The sequence below is a fragment of the Aptenodytes patagonicus genome, chromosome 20 (genome assembly GCF_965638725.1).
Source record: "Aptenodytes patagonicus chromosome 20, bAptPat1.pri.cur, whole genome shotgun sequence".
NCBI classification, from domain to species: Eukaryota; Metazoa; Chordata; class Aves; order Sphenisciformes; family Spheniscidae; genus Aptenodytes; species Aptenodytes patagonicus.
The window spans coordinates 8,554,232-8,580,200 of NC_134968.1; the positions used below are offsets into that span (position 1 = coordinate 8,554,232).

The window sequence follows — 25,969 nt, forward strand, 5'->3', positions numbered from 1 at the left end:
GTTTTCAGGCACGTTTCAGGGTGACAAGATCCAGCCGAGGAGATGTGTGGTGCAGGGACGAGCAGGTATGGAGTGACTCTGCGGTGCACTCCCAGGCCCATCTTCCGCTCTGGTCATGTGGCCTGGTGCTGACGGCGTGCCATCGGGCCCACACGGCCCATGCTCCCGAGGAAGGGCTGGGAGCCTCCTGGAGCCGGAAAGGTCGCAGCTGCGCCTGGCCGAGGCGCCGACGCCCTTCGGCAGGGCTCGGCAGGGCGGCAAGCCGGGAGAGCGCCGGAGCCGCGCTGGGAGGCAAGGGACAGGAGCCTTCGTCTGCCGGGGCGCCGCGCTCCTCCTCTGCCGACGCCCCTGCCCCGCGCCCCTCCCCGCGCCCCCCCTTCTCCTCCGCCGAAGGGGCCGCGGCACCGGGGGGCCGGGCCGGGTCTGTTGGGGGCGGGCAGAGGCGTCGGCGCTGCCCCGGCGAGGGGCCGAGCCGGCGGGGCGGGCGGGAGCGGGCCCGAGCGCGGCTCCGCTCGGCTCCTCTCCGGCTCCCGGCGGGCCCTTCGGCCCCGGCCGTCCCCGGCGCGGCAGGGCGTGATGGCGCCCGGGCTGGGGCCGTGGCTCCTGGCCTTGTCCTTGGCCGCGGGGCCGGCAGGTGAGAGCCGGGCGGGGAGGGCAGCGAGCCCGGGGCTGGGCCCGGGGCTGGGGCTGCCCGCGGGCGGCCCTGCCCGTCCCGGGGCGCCGGGGCCGCGGCTGCTCCCGCGCCGGGCGCGCTGTGGCCTGGCGCTCGCCTTACTTAGAGGGGAGCGGGTGGGGTGGGCGGGAGAGGGAGAGGGAGTGGGAGAGGGAGAAGGAGAGGGAGAGGGACAAGGAGAGGGAGAGGGATAAGGAGAAGGAGAGGGAGAAAGAGATGGAGAGGGTTGGGGAGAGGGAGGGGGAGAGGGTTGGGGAGAGGGAGGGGGAGGGGGAGAGGGAGAGGGCGTGGGAGAGGGCGAGGGAGTGAGGGAGGGGGAGGCTTTCGGGCAGCGGGTCGGGGCCGGAGTGTCGGGAGCGGGCGCGGCTCAGCCCCGAGGCGGGCAGGCGGGGCATTGCCCCGGCGCGGGGGTTTGCCGGGAGAGAGGCGGGTGTCGGCTGTCGCTGTGCCGGGGCGGGGGGCGCCGGGGCGTCGGGTGAACGTCCTGATCGGGCCGTGGGCGCGCCCTGCCCGGCTGCCTGCGCTGTCCGTCCGCAGGGGTGTGGGCGCAGCTGAGGCTGGTGGAGGCCGGCGGAGGGCTGCGAGCGCCCGGGGACTCCGTGCTCCTCTCCTGCCGCGGGTCCGGCTTCAACTTCGGGAACTATGAGATTTGGTGGTACCGTCAGGCACCCGGTGGCACACTGGAGTGGGTGTCCTTGATCAGCTCTGGTTCCTCAGTCATTGAATTCGGGCAGTCAGTGCAGGGTCGAGCCACGGTGTCCCGGGACAATTCCCGGTCCGAGTCATCTCTGTCCCTGCGTGCCCTGCGCCCCCGGGACTCTGCCCGCTACTTCTGCGCTGTTCACACGGGGACAGGAAACCCAGCTGAGCTTTAACACAAACCTCCTGCCAGGGTCCCGGCTCTGGGCCTCGGAGCTGGAAGGCAGGGGCGTTGGTACATTTGTCCAGGGCTGCTCTCAGAGAGTTGTGTAGATACAGCATACAGTTTGATTCTCACGGGGACGCGCTACATTTTGTGTCCCCAAATGAGCTCTAACCCTTAGAATCATAGAATCATTGAGGTTGGAAAAGACCTCTAAGATCATCGAGGCCAAGCGTCAACCCAACACCACCATGCCCACTAAACCATGTCCCTAAGTGCCTCATCTACACGTCTTTGAAATATTTCCAGGGATTTTGACTCAACCACTTCCCTGGGCAGCCTGTTCCAATGTTTAACCACTCTTTCAGTAAAGAAATTTTTCCTCACGTCCAATCTAAACCACCCCTGGCGCAACTTGAGGCCATTTCCTCTCATCCTATCGCTAGTTACTTGGGAGAAGAGACCGACACCCGCCTTGCTACAGCCTCCTTTCAGGTAGTTGTAGAGAGCGATGAGGTCTCCCCTGAGCCTCCTCTTCTCCAGGCTAAACAACCCCAGTTCCCTCAGCCGCTCCTCATCAGACTTGTTCTCCAGACCCCTCACCAGCCTCGTTGCGCTTCTCTGGACACGCTCTAACACCTTCTGCTTGCCCTCTTCCCATGTCTCATGCCAATCCTCACTCCTCTCACACTCCAGACCAGCTTCCCCTTTGGGAACAAGTTTTGCTGTTTCCATCGTTTCCCGGTAGGGCGGGTACCCAGTCATGGCCCAAGTGGTGAGGTTTGTGAATAGCCCTGCTCTGGTTTTGAGCATGGCTCAGGTCAACTCAGTTGAGCCCATCAGTTTTGCTGCCTGAGGAGTGAGCAGAGGCAATGGGGAAAGTACAGAGGGTCATTTGGGAGCTCACTGGGAGAATGGGGAATTCTGTGCTTCTCTCCCAGATCCGAGACTGTAACGGGAGCAAGAGCTTGTGAGCATGTGTGTTTGCAGCTGCTGGATCCTGGAGATCACAAGCAGAAGCCCAGGGAGGCGGTGGAGTAGTTGAAGCGATTGCTTGAGCTGTTCCTGCCTGTTCATCCTGTCTCCCGGGGTTGCAGGTGCCCTTTCTCAGGTGCAGACAGAGGCCCCTGGGCCCACGGTAGGGAAGGTCTCGGAGTCTCCCATGCTTACCTGCCACATCTCTGGTGTACCCATCACGGACAGCAGCTACGCTTGGGAACCGGATCGGTGAGACTCCTGGCAGAGAGCTGCAGCATATAGTGTTGCAGTATCCTTTCACGGGACTCCAGCACATTGCTTCATCCTTCCAGACCCGAGTGACCAGCTCTGCAGACCTCTCCAGGAACCAGCTGTCACTGGAAGTGCTCTCACCATCAGCTGCAGACACGGCCACCTATTTCTGCAGCACCAGCGAGCTGGAAAAGGGCACAGTGCTTGAAACAGAGGCAGGGCCAGGGCAGAACTGGAAGGAGGGGGTTTGAATCCAGCCAGGTCTTTTGGGGTTGCCTGCAAGAAGGCTTCTCAGGAAGAGTCTGGGCTGGCTTTCCCGGAAAGGGGCACAGAGGCGCTGCAGCAGTAGCAGCAGCAGCAGCAGCAGCAGCGTCTCCCACAAGCACACACAAAACCATGAACATGTTGTTAACCTTCTTCCATATTCCCAAGTCTCTCTGACAGGCAGAAAGCGGCAGAGAAAGAGTTTTGTTTAGGAAGCAGCTCAACGAGCCTTGGAGGACTGAAATTTGTATGCCCATGTATATACACTGATGGCCAGCATGGGTTTCTGTGAGGCCCCCGAGGAGGAGGATATGGAGGGTGCCCTGTGCCAGAACAACGCTCCAGCCCTGCATGGGTTTTGGGGGCCATAGGGAACCTGGCATGTCCTACCATGCTGGGGCAGCTCCAAGTGTTCCAGTGCACCTTAGGCCAACTTTGGGCTCTATGATCTTCGGTGGTACCATCAGGCACCTGGTGACAGGCCCGAGTGGGTGTCCTTCATCAGCCTCTTGGGTGCTACAAAGAAGTATGGGGAAGCAGTGCAGCGTCAAGCCGCGGCATCCCAGGACAATTCCCTGTCTGAGTCATCTCTGTCCCTGTGTGCCCTGCGCCCCCGGGACTCAGCCCGCTACTTCTGCGCTGTTCACAGGGGGTCAGGAAATCCAGCTGAGCTTTAACACAAACCTCCTGCCAGCACTCCTTGCCTTCTCCAAGTGCGGCATTGCAAGAGGGAACAGAGGAGCTGCAGAACCATATTTGCTTTCTGTGGAGGGCAGAGCAGTGCTCACAGCACAGTCCTTCCCCACGTTGCGCCTAGGGGCAGATGGGGACTCGGGGTCAAGGCCTTGCAGGCAACAGCAATGTTAAGGGCAAACAGCGAGGTCAGCTGGAGTGCAGCAGGACAGGGTGTCCAGGCTCCCTGCTGAAGGGGAATCCCCACACTTCTGTGGATATATCTGTGTGTCCTTGGAGGGCCGCCGGCCCGGGTGAGGCTGGGCTGAGGGGACCTGGGGGACTCCATGTACCTGTCCTGCCGAGGATCCAGACTGATGGTCAATTACTGTACCATCCTGTGATACCGGCGTACACGCAGGTCCGCATTCAAATGGGTCACCTTCAAGAACGGTAATTCTTCCCAGATCTTGTGCAATGCTACGGTGAATGGGTGAGGCAGCACCTCCTGGGACAGTTCCTGGGTGGTGGCATCTGTCGCCCTACGTGTCCCACATCCCCGGGACTCCACCAGCAGCACTTCTTTGCTGTCCCCATGGGGACACAAACCTCGTGCCTGGGCCCGTCGCCCTCTCCATGCCCACTCCCACACCCCAGCAAACAGGCCAGCCTGGACCCGGGCTGAGATACCCTCCAGCCATGCGGTGCGCTGCCAGAGCACCCCAGGGCAAGAGCGGTGCTTCAGAGCCTCTTGGGAGGCTTTGGTTGCTCTGCACATGGGAGCGCCAGGCAGGGCAGAGCTCTGCCTTCCATCCACATATTGCCACGTCTCTGGTGATCCCCAAGGTCGCGCTTGGGCATCCCTGGCTTTGCCCCAGCTATGGGTGGGAGCTGGTGGGAAGTGGGCTGGTGCCATCTCTCAGCTCCAGCTGGGGAAAGAATACAGTGCAGAGGCAAGATGGTCCTGGCCTTGGGTCTCCATTTGGCTGCATGCCTTGGAGTTGAGGCAGGCCTTGGTTAGCAGGAGGCTTCCTGGAAGCCCATGCTCTTTTCATGCCCGTGCCTACCTAACAAAGCCCTGCTGCACTACCCAGCCTGTGCGCTCCTGCCACACCTTCAGATGTCATGAGCCGCATGACATTGATGTCCCATGTCCTGTACAAGGGTCCTGGTGCAATACAGGAGCATCTGCAGAGGTGGGAGAGAAGGGAAGTCCTACAGTATGACCCCTTAGTGAATCAGCTCGTTTCCCATGGGGCGACTCACGGTTCTTTCCCAGTGAGCAGCAGCCTAACGCGAGGGGTCGGGTGAGGTGGAGAGCACCTGGAGGGAGCCCACAGGGCCCCTGCTGCCCTCCTCAGTCCACCACGACTGTGTCTGTGTGTCCTTCCAGAGAGGCAGGCCCAGGTACAGCTTTTGGAGGCTGGAGGAGGGCTGAGAGCAGCCTGTGGCAACACACAGCTCTCCTGCCAAGCCTCTGGTTTCAGAGCAAGGACTATGACATCCTGTGTTACTGGCAGGCACCTGTGTCCATGATCGAGTAGGTCTTCTTTACCAGCAGCTCCTGGGGCACTGCAAAGAAATATGGGATGGTAGTGGCTGAGTGAGGCAGCTCCTCCTGGGAGAACAACTGGAGCAAGGTGTCTCTGGCCCTGCATGCCCTGCACCCTCAGGAAGTTGCCGGCTTCTTTGGTGCCACTCCCAACAGGGTCAGGACACCTGGCTGCACCAGCACAAACCTCCTGCTGGGGACCCTCCCCTTCGCCCTGTGCACTCCCACCCCAATGGAACGGGGAGAGCTGCAGAGCTCAGCCTTCTTTCCACGTACAGGTGAGCAGGGAGGCAGAGGAGGGCCCTTCAATGGAGCAGATACCATGCCGCCAGGAGGAGCTCTGAGCAAAGGGCATGATCAGATGGAGGTTTGTGGGGCAGGGCTCACAGGATCCCTCCTGCCTTCTCCAGGCCTCTGCAGCTGTCCGTGAGCAGCTGCAGGCCTGCAAGCCCCTCCAGCTGGACCACGGCCCAGGGTGGAGGAGCTGGAGGGGAGTGTTGGCAGGCCTTGGGAGAGTCCAGCCGTCACCACACACCACGGGCTGATCCCAGCGGTGCTGCAGGCAGGTCCTTTTGCCCAGCCCTCCTCCCCTCCTATAGCAGGCCCATGGACAGGCTTCACCTCTAATGGGGGTGTTTCCTGTAACGTTTCCCGTTTCCACACAACCCCCCACAGGCTGCTGTGCTGGCTGCAGTGAAGCCCTGTGTGGACAGCCCCGCTCTGTTTTCAGTCCCGTTTCAGGGCTTTCTCTGCTTCTCCCACTCCTACCCCTCTGCCTTTTCATGGACACAAGTGTCACAGGCCAGTGTCGTACCAAGGGCACAGCACATCAGCAAGGGCAAAGGCAAGGAGAAGGACACAGGGACAGTGCTCTTTGAGAGGTCCCTGTGTTTCCTGGGGTGGTGCAGGGCTGTGCTAGGGGCAAAAATGGGGGTCTCGCCACTCCCAGCTTGGCAGAGACAAAGGGAAACTGTCCCCCATGCAAGATCTACCCTCCTCCCATGGGGAGGTGAGAAAATGCTCACAGTCTTCTGGGGGATGGAGGGAGGGAAATGGGGTTTCTCCTTTCCCATGAGCCCTGGATTCTGGTGCTAGGGCTATTCCCCGGCCACACTTGGCAATTCTTGTTTCATAGCGGCCAGTTGCATGCTTTGACATAAGGAGGCTGCCTACTATTATTTAGCTCTAGCACGTGCCCATGCCAGCCCAGCATCCCATGGTCTACACACCGGGCAGTGCTGCTAAGGCAGCTGTTTGCACTCTGACAGCTGCAGGTGCCAATGTGTGGATTTGCTGTGCCACCAGCGGACCGACCAGTTGTGAGTGGGCTTTCAGAGTTTGACTGTCCAGAGGATGTAGGGTTCCTTCTCCCAATCCTAGCACTCCAGAACTCTCACTTCATGCAATGGTCCACATACTGTGAGTGAATTGCTACGAGGAATTATGGACACTTATGGGCAACACAATCCCAGGAGAGCTGATACTCGTTTCCTTTTCAGAGCTTTCCCATGTGAACAGAGCAGCCATAGCACAATCAGGCACTGCAGATGGCGTACGAATGTTCTCACTCTGGGGACTATGTGGACTCTCCCACAAGATGTTGTCCATTGTATTGTACCCCACAATACAGTGCCTAATTGTATCAAAATTTAACCAGGGTCTAGAAAAACTTGTTCGTACTGTATGCCGTCAGTCAGGTATGTCTGTCCTGAGCTATGACACAGAAGCGTCTCATCCTTCTTCCATGGCCAGTTTCAAGCTATGCTTATAGAGTGAGCGAGAGGTGAAACAGCAGCAACAGTTTTATTCGCCAGCTGATGCAGCAACACAACAGTTACCCAGCACCTGGAGCTGTAGTAACAATAAGAACATGACTTGGGGCTGACACCGCATGGGTGGCAACTCCAGGCTCTTCCACTATGATTTGGCAGCTCAGTTCATCCTGTGACAGGGAAATGTGCCGCACAGCGCATTGCAGATTGTCCTGAGCTATGGGCAGCCCAATACATGCCTGCGCCCACTCAGGTCAACTCATTACGTGGATCACCAACTCGTCCCTGGAAAAGTCTTCTGGTTAGGACCACCTACCTCCTCCTTAGGCACCCAAATGGCTTGGGCTTTGGCAACAATGTTTCCCGCTTCCATCATTTCCACTTGACCTGTTGCCATCAGCTGGTTGGAGTGAAGTGATGGGTGAACATCCCTGCTGGGTTTCAGGCATGTTTAAGGGTGACAAGATCCAGCCGAGGAGGTCTGCCATGCAGGGATGTACTGTAGGGCATGTACCGAACCTGTGATATGCTTTCAGGTCCATCTTCTGCTGTATTCCTGTGGCCTGGCACTGGCAGCATCCCACTGGGCCCTGGGTGGTGTCACAGGTCCAGAGATGTGGGAAGCCAGAGCAGAGTGTGCCTGTGGGCAGAGAGGAGCTGGGGAGAGGTGAGCAGGAGCCACTCTGGCCATGTGGGATCAGGTGTGCACAGGGTCATTGCCCATCCCAGCTATGTGGATGGGGGCAGTGGAGGAGTTGGAGGGTTCCACGCAGGAGAACTTAGCATGCCCATGCAGCCCCGTTTTCACAGAATGGTTGAGGTTGGAAGGGACCTCTGGAGGTCACCTGGTCCAACCCCGCCCTGCTCAACCAGGGCCACCTAGAGCCAGTTGCCTGGACTATAATCTTCGGTGGTACCGTCAGGCACCCGGTGGCACACTGGAGTGGGTGTCCTTGATCAGATATGATTCCTCAGTCATTGAATTCGGGCAGTCAGTGCAGGGTCGAGCCACGGTGTCCCGGGACAATTCCCGGTCCGAGTCATCTCTGTCCCTGCGTGCCCTGCGCCCCCGGGACTCTGCCTGCTACTTCTGCGCTGTTCACACGGGGACAGGAAATCCAGCTGAGCTTTAACACAAACCTCCTGCCAGGGTCCCGGCTCTGGGCCTCGGAGCGGGAAGGCAGGGGAGTTGGTACATTTGTTCAGGGCTGCTCTCAGAGAGTTGTGTAGTTACAGCATACAGTTTGATTCTCATGGGGACGCGCTACCTTTTTGTGTCCCCAAATGAGCTCTAACCCTTAGAATCATAGAATCATAAAGGTTGGAAAAGACCTCTAAGATCATCGAGTCCAACCGTCAACCCAACACTACCATGACCACTAAACCATGTCCCTAAGCACCTCATCTACACATCTTTGAAATACCTCCAGGGATGGGGACTCAACCACTTCCCTGGGCAGCCTATTCCAATGTTTCACCACTCTTTCAGTAAAGAAATTTTTCCTCACGTCCAATCTAAACCTCCCCTGGCGCAGCTTGAGGCCACTTCCTCTTGTCCTATCGCTAGTTACTTGGGAGAAGAGACCGACACCCACCTCGCTACAACCTCCTTTCAGGTAGTTGTAGAGAGCGATGAGGTCTCCCCTCAGCCTCCTTTTCTCCAGGCTAAACAACCCCAGCTCCCTCAGCCGCTCCTCATCAGACTTGTTCTCCAGACCCCTCACCAGCCTCGTTGCCCTTCTCTGGACACGCTCTAACACCTTCTGCTTGCTCTCTTTGCATGTCTCACGCCAATCCTCACTCCTCTCACACTCCAAAACCGCTTTGCCTTTGGGAACAAGTTTTGCCGTTTCCATCGTTTCCCGGTAGGGCGGGTACCCAGTCGTGGCCCAAGTGGTGAGGTGTGTGAATAGCCCTGCTCTGGTTTTGAGCATGGCTCAGGTCGACTCATTCGAGCCCATCAGTTTTGCTGCCTGAGGAGCGAGCAGAGGCAATGGGGAAAGTACAGAGGGTCATTTGGGAGCTCACTGGGAGAATGGGGAATTCTGTGCTTCTCTCCCAGATCCGAGACTGTAACGGGAGCAAGAGCTTGTGAGCATGTGTGTTTGCAGCTGCTGGATCCTGGAGATCACAAGCAGAAGCCCAGGGAGGCGGTGGAGTAGTTGAAGCGATTGCTTGAGCTGTTCCTGCCTGTTCATCCTGTCTCCCGGGGTTGCAGGTGCCCTTTCTCAGGTGCAGACAGAGGCCCCTGGGCCCACGGTAGGGAAGGTCTCGGAGTCTCCCATGCTTACCTGCCACATCTCTGGTGTACCCATCACCGACAGACCCATCACCACCAGCAGCTACGCTTGGGACTGGGTTGGTCGGACTCCTGGCAGAGAGCTGCAGCATATAGTGTTGCAGTATCCTTTCACGGGACTCCAGCACACTGCTTCATCCTTCCAGACCCGAGTGACCAGCTCTGCAGACCTCTCCAGGAACCAGCTCTCACTGGAAGTGCTCTCGCCATCAGCTGCAGACACGGCCACCTATTTCTGCAGCACCAGCGAGCTGGAAAAGGGCACAGTGCTTGAAACAGAGGCAGGGCCAGGGCAGAACTGGAAGGAGGGGGTTTGAATCCAGCCAGGTCTTTTGGGGTTGCCTGCAAGAAGGCTTCTCAGGAAGAGTCTGGGCTGGCTTTCCTGGAAAGGGGCACAGAGGCGCTGCAGCAGCAGCAGCAGCAGCAGCAGCAGCGTCTCCCACAAGCACACACAAAACCATGAACATGTTGTTAACCTTCTTCCATATTCCCAAGTCTCTCTGACAGGCAGAAAGCGGCAGAGAAAGAGGTTTGTTTAGGAATCAGCTCAACAAGCCTTGGAGAACTCAAATTTGAACATGGAAATCCAGGGCTTAATTGTCTTTTGAAACCTCATGTTGTTCAGGGAGCCCCAGAGTGTGCGAGAGCAGGAGCTGAGCTGCAGAGTGTCTTTTCCCCCAGACATGATGAATAGTCTCTTTGCTTTGTGGTTAGCGTTGGCTCCATGTGCATATCTGCTCACGTGTGTACGCTGATGGCCCGCATGGATTTTTGTGGGGCCCCCAACAAGGAGGGATATGGAGGGTGCCCTGGGCCAGAATCCCACTCCAGTCCTGCATGAGTTTGGGGGCCGCAGGGAACCCGGCATGTCCTACCACGTAGGACCCAGGTAGCCCCAAGTGGCCCTGGGGTACCCTACACCACCCTGGCCTGCATCCCCCTGCTTCTTTTCCCAGCCTCCAGTTTCAATGGGTTCCTCTACTCTCTGCAACTCCCCTTCCCACCCCTGTCCTGGGGATCCCCTCCCCAAGGGGCCAGGCTGGAGCACCCAAGTGAAGAGAGGGGAGGGGAAGGCTTCAGACAGTCTGTGGAGGGGCAGTGTGGAGGGCCACTGTGGAGTGGGCAGTTTTCCCCCAAATGGTGGTACCCATCAAGGGGCAGTGGAGGAGCTGGAGGGTTCCACGCAGGACAACTTAGCATGCCCATGCAGCCCCATTTTCACAGAATGGTTGAGGTTGGAAGGGACCTCTGGAGGTCACCTGGTCCAACCCCGCCCTGCTCAACCAGGGCCATCTAGAGCCAGTTGCCTCGGAGTGTGTCCAGATGGCTTTTGAATATCTCCAAGCGTGGAGACTCCATAACGTCTCTGGGCAACCTGTGCCAGTGCTCGGTCACCCTCACAGATGGAGCCTCCTGTGTTTCAGTTTGTTGCCATTGCCTCTTGTACTGTCACTGGGCACCAATGAAAAGAGCCTGGCCCCGTCTTCTTGGCACCCTCTCTTCATCTATTTCTGTGCATTGATGAGATTCCCCCCCACCGAGCCTTGTTTTCCCAGCTCTCTCAGCCTTTCCTAATAGGAGAGATGCTCTAAACCCTTAATCATCTTCGTGGCCCTTTGCTGGATTCTCTCCAGTATGTTCATGTCTCTCTTGTAGTGGGGAGCCCAGGACTGGACTCAGTACTCCAGGTGTGACCTCAGCAGTGCTGAAGAGGTGGGAAGGATCACCTACCTCAAACTGCTTGCAAGACTCCTCCTGGTGCCGCCAGGTCAGCTGCCTCTGCCACTCTAGTGAATTAACCTTGGGTGGCTGCCAAATGCCCATCAAGCCGCTCTCTCTCTCTCCTGTCGTCTTGTGGGAAAGCATCGGAGGTGGAAAGCTGCTGTATGGAGTCCTATGCGACAAGTTGTAGAAACGGCTGAAGGAGAAGGTGAATCGAGCCAATTTGCAGAAGTAAAGGCCATCCAGCTGGCTTTAGACATTGCTGACCGAGAAAAGTGGCCAGTGCTCTATCTCTATACTGACTCATGGATGGTGGCAAAGGCCCTGTGGGGGTGGTTGCAGCAATGGAAGCAGAGCAACCGGCAGCGCAGAGGCAAACCCATCTGGGCTGCCGCATTGTGGCAAGATATTGCTGCCCGGGTGGAGAACCTGGTTGTAAAAGTCCGTCACGTAGATGCTCACATACCCAAGAGTCGGGCCACTGAAGAACATCAAAACAACCAGCAGGTGGATCAGGCTGCTAAGATTGAAGTGGCTCAGGTGGATCTGGACTGGCAACATAAGGGTGAATCATTTATAGCTCAGTGGGCCCATGACACCTCAGGTCACCAAGGAAGAGATGCAACATACAGATGGGCTCGTGATCGAGGGGTGGACTTGACCATGGACACTATTGCGCAGGTTATCCATGAATGCGAAACATGCGCTGCGATCAAGCAAGGCAAACGGTTAAAGCCTCTTTGGTATGGAGGACGATGGCTGAAATATAAATATGGGGAGGCCTGGCAGATCGATTATATCACACTCCCACAAACCCGCCAAGGCAAGCGCCACGTGCTTACAATGGTGGAGGCAACCACCGGATGGCTGGAAACCTATCCCATGCCCCATGCCACTGCCCGGAACACTATCCTGGGCCTTGAAAAGCAAGTCCTATGGCGACATGGCACCCCAGAAAGAATTGAGTCAGACAATGGGACTCATTTCCGAAACAACCTCATAGACACCTGGGCCAAAGAGCACGGCATTGAGTGGGTGTATCACATCCCCTGTCATGCACCAGCCTCTGGGAAAATTGAACGATACAATGGACTGTTAAAGACTACACTGAGAGCAATGGGTGGCGGGACGTTCAAACATTGGGATACGCATTTAGCAAAGGCCACCTGGTTAGTCAACACTCGGGGATCTGCCAATCGAGCAGGCCCTGCCCAGTCAGAACTTTTACATACTGTAGATGGGAATAAAGTCCCTGTAGTGCACATAAAAAATATGCTGGGGAAGACAGTCTGGGTTATTCCTGCCTCGGGCAGAGGCAGACCCATCCGTGGGATTGCTTTTGCTCAAGGACCTGGGTGCACTTCGTGGATAATGCAGAAGGATGGGGAAGTCCGATGTGTCCCTCAAGGGGATTTGATTTTGGGTGAGAATAGCCAATGATCTGAATCATGTGATGTTAAGTACTAATTATAGTTATAATAGTTATACTAATAATACACAGATATACTAATCATACTAATAATATTATATGCCATACTAATGTTATTACAATAAGAATCGCCCAGACTAATGAAGTGGGAACTAACTAACTTCAGTGAAACCAAGCAAAGCACAGTGATGATGGTACCAGAACTGACTTCAACATGAAACAATCCAACACCACATACCATCTCCATTTTTCCTGCCCTGGAAGATTACTATGACAGATGGAGCCCGAAGTCATGGACTAAATGAACTCACCGAATGTTTTAGAGGGATGGCCCACAGACGAAGGGAATGATATTTGTGTGTGTGTGTGTGTGTGTGTCTATATATATATTAAAAAAAAAAAGAAAGGGGGGTGGTGATTAATGAAAATGTACTGGAAAATATGAGACTTGAGCATGACGCAGATGGTATAGAATAAGGGGTGGATATTGTCCTGGTTTTGGCAGGGATAGAGTTAATTTCCTTTCTAGTAGCTGGTACAGTGTTTTGGATTTAGGATGAGAACAAAGTTGGTAACGTACCAATGTTTTAGTTGTTGCTAGGTAATGCTTATACTAGCCAAGGACTTTTTAGTTTTCCATGCTCTACCGACTGAGAAGGCTGGAGGTGCACAAGAAGCTGGGAGGGGGCACAGCCAAACTGGCCAAAGGGACATTCCATACCATGTGACGTCATGCTCAGTACATAAACTGGGGAAAGCTGGCCGGGGGGGCCGCTGCTCGGGGACTGGCTGGGCATCGGTCGGTGGGTGGTGAGCAGTTGTACTGTGCATCACTTGCTTTGTGTATTATTATTATTATTATCATATTATTTTTATCATTTTATTTCAATTATTAAACTGTTTTTTATCTCAACCCACGAGTTTTTTCTAACTTGTGCTCTTCCAATTCTCTCCCCCATCCCACCGGGTGGGGGGGGAGTGAGCGAGCGGCTGCGTGGTGCTTAGTTGCCGACTGAGATTAAACCACGACACAATTGAATCAGAGTAGGGTAATGAGAAATAAGAACAAGTGTACAAACACGTTCCTGACACCCCTCCCTTCTTCCCAGGCTCAACTTCACTCCTGACTTCTCTACCTCCTCCCCCCAGCGGTGCAGGGGGACGAGGAATGGGGATTGCATTTAGTTCATCACACGTTGTCTCTGCCGCTCCTTCCTTCTCACACTCTTCCCCTGCTCCAGCGTGGGGTCCCACCCATGGAAGACAGGTCTTCATGAACTTCTACAACGTGGGTCCCTCCCATGGGAGGGGCAGCATGGGTCTTTTCCATGGGGTGCAGTCCTTCAGGAACAGAGTGCTCTGGCATGGGTCCTCTGTGGGTCACGGGTCCTCTGTGGGGCACAGGTCCTTCCAGAAAACCGGCTCCAGCGTGGGCTCCGCTCCACAGGACCGTGGTTCCTGCCAGGAGCCTGCTCCGGCGTGAGCTCTCCATGGGGTCACAGCTTCGTTCAGGACGTATCCACTTGCTCTGGCGTGGGGTCCTCCACGGGCTGCAGGGTGGACATCTGCTCCACCGTGGTCCTCCATGGGCTGCAGGGGGGCAACCTCTGTCCCCATGGTCTTCACCAGGGGCAGCAGGAAAATCTCTGCTCCGGTGCCCGGGGCTCTTTCCTCACTGACAGTCAGTATGGGTTTGTGAAGTGGGAATCGTGCTTGAGCAAATTTAAAGCATTCTACATTAAGACAATGGGTCTGTGCAAGGGTATCCCTTTAGCCGGCTGTGGTCAGCTGTACAGCTGGTGGGGCAACATGAGAAACAGGTGGCCCTGACGCTGTGTAAGCACTGTTCGGCAACAGCTAAAACATCGGTGTGTTGTCAACACGGTTTTGGTCACAAAACAGCACAGCTGTCCATACCGGCTGCTATGCAGAAAGCTCACTCCAGCCCAGCCAGACCCAGTACACCTACTCTAGTCGACCCTGCTTGGAGCAGGAGGGTTAAACTAGACCTTTTCCAGAAGCCCATGACAGCCCCAACTCTTCTACCATCCTGTGAGCAAAACTGGCTCCTCTTCTGCACCCCTTTCTTACACCCTTTCTGGGGAGCCTGCAAGGATAGCATCAGGCCTGATGGCCAGCCAGAGCTTTAAGAGACAGCTTTGGGGGCTGGAAATGCTTTGGCAGTACTCTCGCATCCTTGGCTTTCTGACTGGGGGAAAGACCTCTGGTCTTTGCTCCTGACCTCATGCGCTGCCAACATGCCGCCATGTGCCCCCTGCAAGCCTCCGGCAGTGGCCTTGGGTGGCTGTCAGGGGGAAAGGGAGAGCCTCTACCAATCATTTCTTGACTGAATTTCCATCCCTCCCCTCTGTCCAGCAACCCTGCCTCCAGCAACAAGCTGTGGCCAGCAAGTAGGCCTCTGGGGCTCCAGGAAGCAGCCGGTCAACCGGTCAAATGGGGATGCATGTTATTCCCCATCCTTCCAAAGCCAGGCTCCGAGTTTGTGTACCTAGCTGTACAACCATGTCACAGTTTCAGTGTTACCCTTTGCCCTGGCACATACCACCTACAAGGACGTGATTGTGCCTCTGAGCCTTTCAGAGAATCACAGGAAGGCTGAGGTTGGAAGGCATCTCAGAAGGTCACGTGGTCCAAGCCCCTTGCTCGAGCAGGGCCACCTAGAGCCAGTTGCCCGGGACCATGTCCAGACAGCTTGTGAATACCTCCAAGCATGGAGACTCCGCAATCTCTCTGGGCAATCTGTGCCCGTGCTCGGTCACCCTCAGAGCAAAAAAGTGTTTCCCCATGTTCCGATGGAGCCCTCTGATTTTCAGTTTGTGCGCATTGCCTCCTGACCTGTCACTGAGCACCACTGAAAAGAGCCTGGCCCTGCCTTCTCTGCACCCACGCTTCATATGTTTCCGTGTATTGATGAGATCCCCTGTGAGCCTTCTCTTCTCCGGGGTAAACAGTCCCAGCTCTCTCAGCCTTTCCTCATGGAAGAGGTGCTCCACCCCATAACCATCTTTGTGGCCCTTCTCTAGACTCTCCCCAGTATGCCCAAGTCTCCCTTGCCCAGGGGAGCCAAGAATTAGTCCTAGTATTCCAGGTGTGACTTCAGCAGCGTCGAGTAGAGGGGAAGGATGACCTCCACGACCTGCTGGAAACACTCCTGGTGCAGCCCGGGATACCATTAGCAACCGTTGCTGCAAGGGCACGTTGCTGGCTCATTCTCAAGCTGTTGTCCACCAGAACCCTCGGGTCCTTTTCCGAGAATGAGATTTCTACCTGAGCAGCCCCCAGCCTGCCCTGGTGCATGGGATGATTCCCCCCCAGGTGCAGGCCTTTGCTCTTCCCCTTGTTGAACAGCATGAGGTTCCCGTCAGCCCATTTGTGCAGCCTGTCGAGGTCCCTCAGAACGGCAGCACAGCCCTCTGCGTGTCTTGGTCCCCGCGGGCAGGGGATGGGAGTGAGGCCAGGGCGGGCTGGGGGTGCGGGGCACGGGGAGGGTCCTGCGAGGGGACGCTGCGGGCCGACAGCGCGTCCGCAGGGCTCGGCAGGGCGGCAAGCCGGGAGAGCGCCGGAGCCGCGCTGGGAGGCAAGGGACAGGAGCCTTCGTCTGCCGGGGCGCCGCGCTCCTCCTCTGCCGACGCCCCTGCCCCGCGCCCCTCCCCGCGCCCCCCCTTCTCCTCCGCCGAAGGGGCCGCGGCACCGGGGGGCCGGGCCGGGTCTGTTGGGGGCGGGCAGAGGCGTCGGCGCTGCCCCGGCGAGGGGCCGAGCCGGCGGGGCGGGCGGGAGCGGGCCCGAGCGCGGCTCCGCTCGGCTCCTCTCCGGCTCCCGGCGGGCCCTTCGGCCCCGGCCGTCCCCGGCGCGGCAGGGCGTGATGGCGCCCGGGCTGGGGCCGTGGCTCCTGGCCTTGTCCTTGGCCGCGGGGCCGGCAGGTGAGAGCCGGGCGGGGAGGGCAGCGAGCCCGGGGCTGGGCCCGGGGCTGGGGCTGCCCGCGGGCGGCCCTGCCCGTCCCGGGGCGCCGGGGCCGCGGCTGCTCCCGCGCCGGGCGCGCTGTGGCCTGGCGCTCGCCTTGCTTAGCGGGGAGCGGGTGGGGTGGGCGGGCGAGGGAGAAGGAGAGGGAGTGGGAGTGGGAGTGGGAGAGGGAGAGGGAGAGGGAGAGGGTTGGGGAGAGGGAGGGGGGGAGAGAGGGAGTGGGAGAGGGAGGGAGGGAGGGAGTGAGGGAGGGGGAGGCTTTCGGGCAGCGGGTCGGGGCCGGAGTGTCGGGAGCGGGCGCGGCTCAGCCCCGAGGAGGGCAGGCGGGGCATTGCCCCGGCGCGGGGGTTTGCCGGGAGAGAAGCGGGTGTCGGCTGTCGCTGTGCCGGGGCGGGGGGCGCCGGGGCGTCGGGTGAACGTCCTGATCGGGCCGTGGGCGCGCCCTGCCCGGCTGCCTGCGCTGTCCGTCCGCAGGGGTGTGGGCGCAGCTGAGGCTGGTGGAGGCCGGCGGAGGGCTGCGAGCGCCCGGGGACTCCGTGCTCCTCTCCTGCCGCGGGTCCGGCTTCAACTTCGGGGACTATGGTCTTCGGTGGTACCGTCAGGCACCCGGTGGCAGGCTCGAGTGGGTGTCCTTTATCAGCTCTGATTCCTCAGTCATTGAATTCGGGCAGTCAGTGCAGGGTCGAGCCACGGTGTCCCGGGACAATTCCTGGTCCGAGTCATCTCTGTCCCTGCGTGCCCTGCGCCCCCGGGACTCTGCCCGCTACTTCTGCGCTGTTCACACGGGGACAGGAAACCCAGCTGAGCTTTAACACAAACCTCCTGCCAGGGTCCCGGCTCTGGGCCTCGGAGCTGGAAGGCAGGGGAGTTGGTACATTTGTTCAGGGCTGCTCTCAGAGAGTTGTGTAGTTACAGCATACAGTTTGATTCTCACGGGGACGCGCTACCTTTTTGTGTCCCCAAATGAGCTCTAACCCTTCTGCTTGCCTTCTTCCCATGTCTCACGCCAATCCTCACTCCTCTCACACTCCAAAACCGCTTTCCCTTTGGGAACAAGTTTTGCAGTTTCCATTGTTTCCCGGTAGGGCGGGTACCCAGTCGTGGCCCAAGTGGTGAGGTGTGTGAATAGTCCTGCTCTTGGTTTGTGCACGGCTCAGGTCGACTCAGTTGAGCCCATCAGTTTTGCTGCCTGAGGAGCGAGCAGAGGCAATGGGGAAAGTACAGAGGGTCATTTGGGAGCTCACTGGGAGAATGGGGAATTCTGTGCTTCTCTCCCAGATCTGAGACTGTAACGGGAGCAAGAGCTTGTGAGCATGTGTGTTTGCAGCTGCTGGATCCTGGAGATCACAAGCAGAAGCCCAGGGAGGCGGCGGAGTAGTTGAAACACTTGCTTGAGCTGTTCCTGCCTGTTCATCCTGTCTCCCGGTGCAGACAGAGGCCTCTGGGCCCATGGTAGGGAAGGTCTCGGAGTCTCTCATGCTTACCTGCCACATCTCTGGTGTACTCATTACCGACAGCAGCTACGCTTGGGACTGGATCGGTGAGACTCCTGGCAGAGAGCTGCAGTGTATAGTGTTGCAGTATCCTTTCGCGGGACTCCAGCACATTGCTTCATCCTTCCAGACCCGAGTGACCAGCTCTGCAGACCTCTCCAGGAACCAGCTGTCACTGGAAGTGCTCTCGCCATCAGCTGCAGACACGGCCACCTATTTCTGCAGCACCAGCGAGCTGGAAAAGGGCACAGTGCTTGAAACAGAGGCAGGGCCAGGGCAGAACTGGAAGGAGGGGGTTTGAATCCAGCCAGGTCTTTTGGGGTTGCCTGCAAGAAGACTTCTCAGGAAGAGTCTGGGCTGGCTTTCCCAGAAATGGGCACACAGGTGCTGCAGCAGCAGCAGCGTCTCCCACAAGCACACACAAAACCATGAACATGTTGTTAACCTTCCATATTCCCAAGTCTCTCTGATAGGTAGAAAGCAACAGAGAAAGAGGTTTGTTTAGGAATCAGCTCAACAAGCCTTGGAGGACTGAAATTTGAACATGGAAATCCAGGGCTGAATTGTCTTTTGAAACCTCATGTTGTTCAGGGAGCCCCAGAGTAGTGCGAGAGCACGAGCTGAGCTGCTGAGTGTCTTTTCTCCCAGACATGATGAATAGTCTCTTTGCTTTGTAGTTAGTATTGTCTCCATGTGTATATCTGCTCATGTGTGTACGCTGATGGCCAGCATGGGTTTCTGTGAGGCCCCCAACAAGGAGGGATATGGAGGGTGCCCTGGGCCAGAATCCCACTCCAGCCCTGCATGAGTTTGGGGGCCATAGGGAACCCGGCATGTCCTACCACGTAGGACCCAGGTAGCCCCAAGTGGCCCTGGGGCACCCTACACCACCCTGGCCTGCATCCCCCTGCTTCTTTTCCCAGCCTCCAGTTTCAATGGGTTCCTCTACTCTCTGCAACTCCCGTTCCCACCCCTGTCCTGGGGATCCCCTCCCCAAGGGGTCAGGCTGGAGCACCCAGGGAAAGAGAGGGGAGGGGAAGGCTTCAGACAGTCTGTGGAGGGGCAGTGTGGAGGGCCACTGTGGAGTGGGCAGTTTTCCCCCAAATGGTGGTACCCATCAAGATGGTGACGCTTTGTCAGGGCTCAGTAGGTGTGCCATCCTGTGGCTGCAAAGGTCCTAGGGGGAGCTCTGGGTTCCTGCTGCGTAGGATGAGAACGGAGAAGGGAGTGTCCCTGCTCTGCTGAGCAGCCCCAGCAGCCTGGTGCCTGCTGAATCCTGTGCACGTGAGTTTTGGGAGATAGGTTGGGGGTCTTGGGCCTGCACATCTTTCCCAGACCTTCCGCACCAAGGACAACACAGGTCTCACCTGCTGAGAGCCCTGTAGGTCCTTTGCTGCTTGGGGGCTCTGGGAGGCCCTTGCCAAGGAAGAAGCAGCTGGAGAAGTGTCAAGACAAGGGATCGAGTGGAGGAGTAGTGTGCTGGGCCAGAGCAGAGGGAGCAGGGTGTGGAGCACATCTGCCCAGGGGTGCCCTATCCAAGTGGAGCTGGGCTCGGGGCGGTCCTACCCGGGAGCAGCAGCTCAGCAGCAGCAAAGGACAGGGGGCCAGTGGGAGGAGAACGTGCCACCCCCAGGGCCAGCTCCAAAGTGCCGGCAGCACCCTGCTGTCCTTCCTCAGAGGAAGGTCGAGGGTGGCTCTACAGCCACACATCACCTTTTGCCCACCGGAGGTTTCCCTGCCAAGCGAGTGCTCTGTTATTGCACCCTGCAGGGTGAGAGACACCCGGGAGTGCACCAACAGCTTCAGCTTCTCCTGCTCCTCCAGCCCCCACCTCTCGCCTTCCCTGTTGTCATAGACCGAGGGAGTGGCTAGGAGGGACTAGGAGTGACTGCAGTCACAGAGGCACAGACAGGGACGATGTGGGCAGAACTGTTCTGCAGGCAGAGAGGAGCTGGAGAGAGGCGAGACAGAGCGGGCCTGGCCATGTGGACTGCCATGTGTGTGGGGTTATTGTCCATCGTAGGTAAGTGAAAGGAAGGGCTGATGCCCCACAGGAACTGAGCATGCCCCTGTGCTCTGCACGGCTCTGTGGAGCTGTGCTGACAGCTTGCAGCCTGGCCTGGCCCCCAGCTCTACCCCCCCAGCCATCCCTGCAGAGCACAGTGGGAACAGTCCACCTCCTCTTCTAGCCGTGAGTTAGGCACCACCGTCCAGCCTGCCTCCCCTGCAGTGTGGGGACAGGCAGGGCACCTACCTGCTACTCCCACATCTGGGGGCCTAATGCTTTGCCCTTGGACCGGCACTCTGCTCCTGGGGTAACGCATCTTGCAAAGAGCAGGTTGAGGATGGTAGCATAGGGCCCAAGCCCCACTTGCCTGTGAGAGGTCCTTGTCCCTCCTCGGCACTTGCAGGGCAGTTTCAGGGACAGGAGAGTGGGTTCCTCATCATCCCAGCTTGGCAAAGACAAAGGGATTTGTCCCCCCTGGTGCAAAACCTTCCTGCTTCAAATGGGAAAAATCAGGAAAAGTTCCCTGTCTGAGAGGGAAAAGGAGGGAGGGAAACGTGGGGCCTCCCTCCTCGTGAGCCCTGATTCCTGGTACCACCTCTATTCCTCTGCCCATCTTTGCCAGCTGGGTTCAAAGAGAAGGATTTCGTCCTCCCACTGGTCCAGTGCCATCACAGTGCCTCCACCAGCGTTGCCCTGACCTTTGCTGAATCTCGGAGTGATCATGGCTTGTTTTCGCTCTCTGCAGCAGTCACTGGCCAGGTGGCCTTGGAGCAACACATCAGGGAACTGGCCGTGCGAGAGGGAGATGGAGTCACCTTCCAGTGCAGCATGAGTGGAGACAGTATGAGCAGGTACTACATGTTCTGGTACCGACAGGGGCCACGTGGCTCCCTGGACTGGATTTTCCGGGAGGGTGATGCCTATGGAGAAGGTTTCCAGGATCGCTTGAAGGGAACAGTGGAGAGCTCCCAGAACAGATTCACACTGCAGATCGAGGCAGCAAAGCAAGGTGATGGCCTTGGAGCAACACATCAGGGAACTGGCTGTCTGTAAGGGACGAGGCCCAAGTGACTGTGCTGTAAGCACAGACAATGCCCCCAGAGAAAGCTCCAGAAGCCAGCCACCGGGAGGGGCCCAGTGTCACTCTCCTTGACTGACTAATGTCTCAACCACTCCTGAAGCTGGGGTGAGAGAAGATTCTAGAAACCTTGGACTGGGGCCAATAAATAGGGGTGCACACGAGCCTCCTTGGGGTGCTCTCCACACCGACACCCCCCGTTGGAGGTTCAATGCTGGATCCAGGATTGGTGATCTCTCTCTCTCTCTTCCTTCCCAGCTTTCTCTCTCTCCCCCCCCCCTCCCCCCCCCCCTTCTCGCTCTTTGCCCTTGATGCTGCTAATTAACACAAGGCCTACCTCAACTTCTCATAAAGCCGCTTAGTTTATGGGACATACTAATACACAGAGGGTTGATGCTTATAGAGTGTTCGTTCCATTAAAGTTGATGTTCGTGTATGGACCTTGAGTGTTATCTCACCTTAATCCACACCGAGGGGATTTGCGGACCTCAGTCACTCTCCCCTTCTCAGAGGTGGGACGTGACATATTAATTGGCGTCACGGACAGGGTCCCCTCAGTGTTGTTGGTATCCTACGGGATACCGACTCTCCATCCGGTGCGTGTGGGCAGAGAGAGCCGGGAAGTGACCTGTCAGTGATAAGCCGGGAGAGGTTCAAGCAGTGGCAAGCCATGACTGCCCGGGAAATGCTGGTGCTTGATTGCTCCGCTGTTATTGAAAAGTTAAAGGAACATAAGGCGTGCCCTTCCCCACCTGGAATGGCATGGGCCCATATTAATTGGCACGACCCGAAAGCTGTAGCGGATAAAATTACAACACTCATGAAGGAACAAAAGGCGCGACTGGGAAAGGGAAAGCCATGGTGTGTGCTGTGTTGGGAGCAGCACTAGTGGCAGCCCAGAAGGAGAGGCACCTGGTTAAGTGAACTAATGATGAAATGGTTGAATCTTTACAAGAACAAATAAAAACCCTGCAGGGTCAAGTAGCCGCTGAACGTAATACTACTCAGCGACTCCATGCGGCCCTGTCAGATGCACTGGACCGAGAGAAAATTTTACGGTCCGAATTAGAGGAAGAGGGACAAAAATCTCCCGACCGGACAGATCTTGTTTCTGTTCCGGATAGTGTGCCGGGATTTACAAGCTTGGCACAGATGGCCGAAAAACAGAGCCTAAGACCCTTGTATCTGATTAAAGAGCTAGAAATTGAACGCAAAATATTTTACCCCGAGAATGGGGAAGTGGTGATGAGGCCGGTGATTAAAACGGAGACCACTGATGACGGCCAAGGTGGGGGAGCTCCACAAATTACCACCCAGACGGTGCCATACTTGGCGGCCGAAATGTCAAAAATCCAGGAAAAATATACCAGGTTGGCCCAAGAAACTGAAACAGAATATGTATGGAGGGTATCGCTGACCAGTGGTGACCGAGTCCTGTTGTTGGAAGATGAGGCCAGGGGTACTGGGGGCCAGGGGTTTTCCTAACTACTGATGACCCCAGGGAGCCGTGGTTGTTAACCCAACGAGCTGCCTATTGGGCAGGGGGTCTAGACCCCTTGGAGAGGGGAGATCCCGTATGCATTGAAACCCCGACCACAAACTATTTGATCAAGAGTTTGCAGAAGGCTGCTTGTCTTCAGCTAATGCATGATAGGCATTTAGTCCCTCAACAACCTTCCCCGATGTTATTAATTGCTAACCCCGACAGAATGACTCCCCTGATCCGAGGTTTGCCTGATTCTTTGAAACTATATGCAGTCCAACTACAAGACCGTTTGCGGGACGCATGAGGGTCCCTCATGAGGGCCCATGAGGAGGGAGACGGGCACGAGGAGGGCCCATGACTTGGGGAGACAATACTGTAAAAAGTTTAAAGTTATGGTTCAGTTATCTACCCAAACCCCAATCAATCCAATTGGATAATGGAAGCCACTTTACTGCGGGGTGGTTCAGGAGTGGGCATGAGGCGAAGGAATACAGTGGATCTTCCACACCCCATACTACCCCCAGGCAAACAGCATTGTCGAGCGCACCAACGGACTCTTAAAGCGGGCTCTGAAACCTCACAAACCTGGGTGGGCACAGCGACTATCAGATGCAGTATGTAAAGTTAATAGCCACTGGGGAATTAACGGGTGCCCACGACTCACCACATTCTGTCCCAAGCCTCCGTCCATACTCCCTGGAAAAAGGGAGGCTAAGGACCCTGTGAACCCGCTCCATTATCCAGGACAACCCTTTCTGGTGGACCTATCGACAGTGGGAGCGATGCCTTTAACCTTAAAAAGGCTGCTCAATCTCTATACTTGGGTGGCCACCGACGCACATGGGAAGGACCACCGAATCCATACCCGATGGATTGTCCCATCCTATTAATTATTGTTCATCTTTATGAATATATTTTGCAGGTTGCCAGCAGCCCACCGTGGGACTTATGTTTTTGGTTGTTGAGTGGGCCATTCTTTGCATTGTTTGTCTGATTTTATTAAGCTTGTTTTGCTTTTTACTAGAGAAAGATGGTGTGGGAGAAGTTTATATTCTTGCTTTGTGAATGTATAATCTTGTTTCAACCAGCTGGGAATTTGAATAACCAACCCAACTTGGCATGGGAGCTGATTCCTGGTTTTACCCGAATCTGGAATTGAAGAGACCAAGGTCTTTGCGTAGACCTCCCCACAACTGCGTCAGCGGGATTTAAATTTGCCATTATTTGGCTAAATTTTTCACAAATTCTAAATTCGAAGCTAGAAATAATAAACCAAAAGTGCATTTGAAATACACAAGGGAAAGGAAAATGTTTGTGGGGAGCGGACTCATCCCCATTCCAAGAATATAGCGGGACAACTTGGTACACACCCTCTCCAGTGGCCTACCTATTTCCAATTAACACGACGTGGAGAGACCTGTGGAATGCTACCTGTTGGAAGCAACAACTCTGTAAGGGAACGACAAGCACTGCCCTCGCAGCCTGAAAGAATTGGACATGATGTCCCCAGGAAGCGAAGACCCCTTGCAATCTTGTACTGAAATGGAAGTGGTGTCCCTGGGAGGTGGAGATCCCCTGTAATCTGGTACGGTGGTGGGACTCCCCACCTCACAGTGAACCCCTACGTCACGAATATAACGTCCCATTCTCCCGTGGTTGGTGTATTCAAATTCCTAATAAACGGGGTGGCTACGCCCACCATGATCGTTCTCGTTATGAATATGCCTGGCCCTTTAAGCATTTCTTATCCAATCCAGATAATATAGTTGATAGACGGGAAATAAATCCCCTACCCTATGAAAATAATCCTCTAATGAATTGCTCACGAACAATTAGCTGTGACTCATTATCGTGGGATCCAATAGAAACCTGGTATGTACCAGAACTACAAATCTTTCTTCGAGATATGTGTATTTGTTGGGGTTTTTCGGTACCAGGATTCAAGCCTGGAGATCCCATGTGTTATGGAAACATGATCAATCAAGAAACCGTGTTAAAATGCGGGGTTACGCTTACCCACGAAACAAAGTGGAATCTTGCGTGGGAAGGGGAAAGCAAACTAGCCGAATCCTACGACCCATCAACATGCTCCACTGCTAAATATCCAGCCCCTCAGGGTACCTTTTGGGCATGTTCAGGTGGGAAGATGTACTCACACGTACATGTACACGAACTGGCAGGTTTACGCTGTGCTGTCGGGATTCCATCAATGTGCCCTTCCAAAATATTTGATTTTATTAATTCTGGGTACACCTGAAAGAAACGAGATACTCAAACACCCCAATCTGCACCTGAGTGGGCAGTGCATGGAGTCCGAATACCCGATTATTACACCTGGGGCATGACAACATCTCTGATGTTAGAATATATACTCACCCCATATGTAACCCTTAAAAGACACCAGTTTGTGTTAGAAAGTTTAACACCGCACATGCTTTTGGAGAATTAAATTTACAGGCACAACAGGTGTCAAAGATGGCCTTGCAAAACCGCTTAGCCTTAGACATGCTGCTAGTTAAAGAACAAGGTGTGTGTGGAGTGCTAAACCATACGGCTGGAGAATACTGCGTTACCATACACAATGCTACGACCACGATCGAAGCAGCACGTCAGAAGATGCAGGAAATCACAGCCAAGACGGGAGACTTGTTCCAATCAATGTTACTGAGTGATTGGAAGGGGAATTGATGCCTCGTGGATTTCAACTTTGCTCAAAACCCTCGGACTTACGGGATGGCGGGATTGGATAGTGGAAGCTTTAGTAATGCTTTTGTTAATATTAATCGGTCTAGCTATCAGCTTTACTGTAATGAGGTGCCTAATTCGCTGCTCCTTCTCTCCTGTTTCTTCCTCTCTGTGATACGTCCAGATCACCACCATCGAAGAGGACCTCGGAGTGTTTGAGCCACGGGGTGGTGAAAGGGATGAGCTCCAAATGACTGTGCTGTAAGCACAGACAATGCCCCCAGAGAAAGCTCCAGAAGCCAGCCACGGGGAGGGGCCCAGTGTCACTCTCCTTGACTGACTAATGTCTCAACCACTCCTGAAGCTGAGGTGAGAGAAGATTCTAGAAACCTTGGACTGGGGCCAATAAATAGGGGCGCACACGAGCCTCCTTGGGGCGCTCTCCACACTGACACCCCCCATTGGCAGGTTCAGCGCTGGATCCAGGATTGGTGATCTCTCTCTCTCTCTCTCTTGCTTCCCAGCTTTCTCTCTCTCCCCGCCTCCCCCCCCCCTTCTCGCTCTTTGCCCTTGATGCTGCTAATTAACACAAGGCCTACCTCAACTTCTCATAAAGCCACTTGGCTTATGTGACATATTAATACACAGAGGGTTGATGCTCATAGAGTGTTCGTTCCATTAAAGTTGATGTTCGTGTATGAACCTTGAGTGTTATCTCACCTTAATCCACACCGAGGGGATTTGCGGACCTCAGCCACTCTCC

At 56.0% G+C, this 25,969-nt stretch overlaps 1 protein-coding gene and 1 gene segment (V, D, J or C); both read left to right on the forward strand.

Moving 5' to 3' along the window:
* LOC143169279 (M1-specific T cell receptor alpha chain-like) overlaps positions 1-25,969 on the forward strand; it is a 342,482-nt gene that overhangs the window by 180,209 nt on the left and 136,304 nt on the right. The gene's annotated exons all lie outside the window — the stretch shown is intronic.
* On the forward strand, positions 16,296-17,302 carry LOC143169284 (Ig heavy chain V region C3-like). The segment is given in 2 exon segments: positions 16,296-16,416; positions 16,931-17,302. Coding segments are annotated over 2 exon segments (396 nt in total).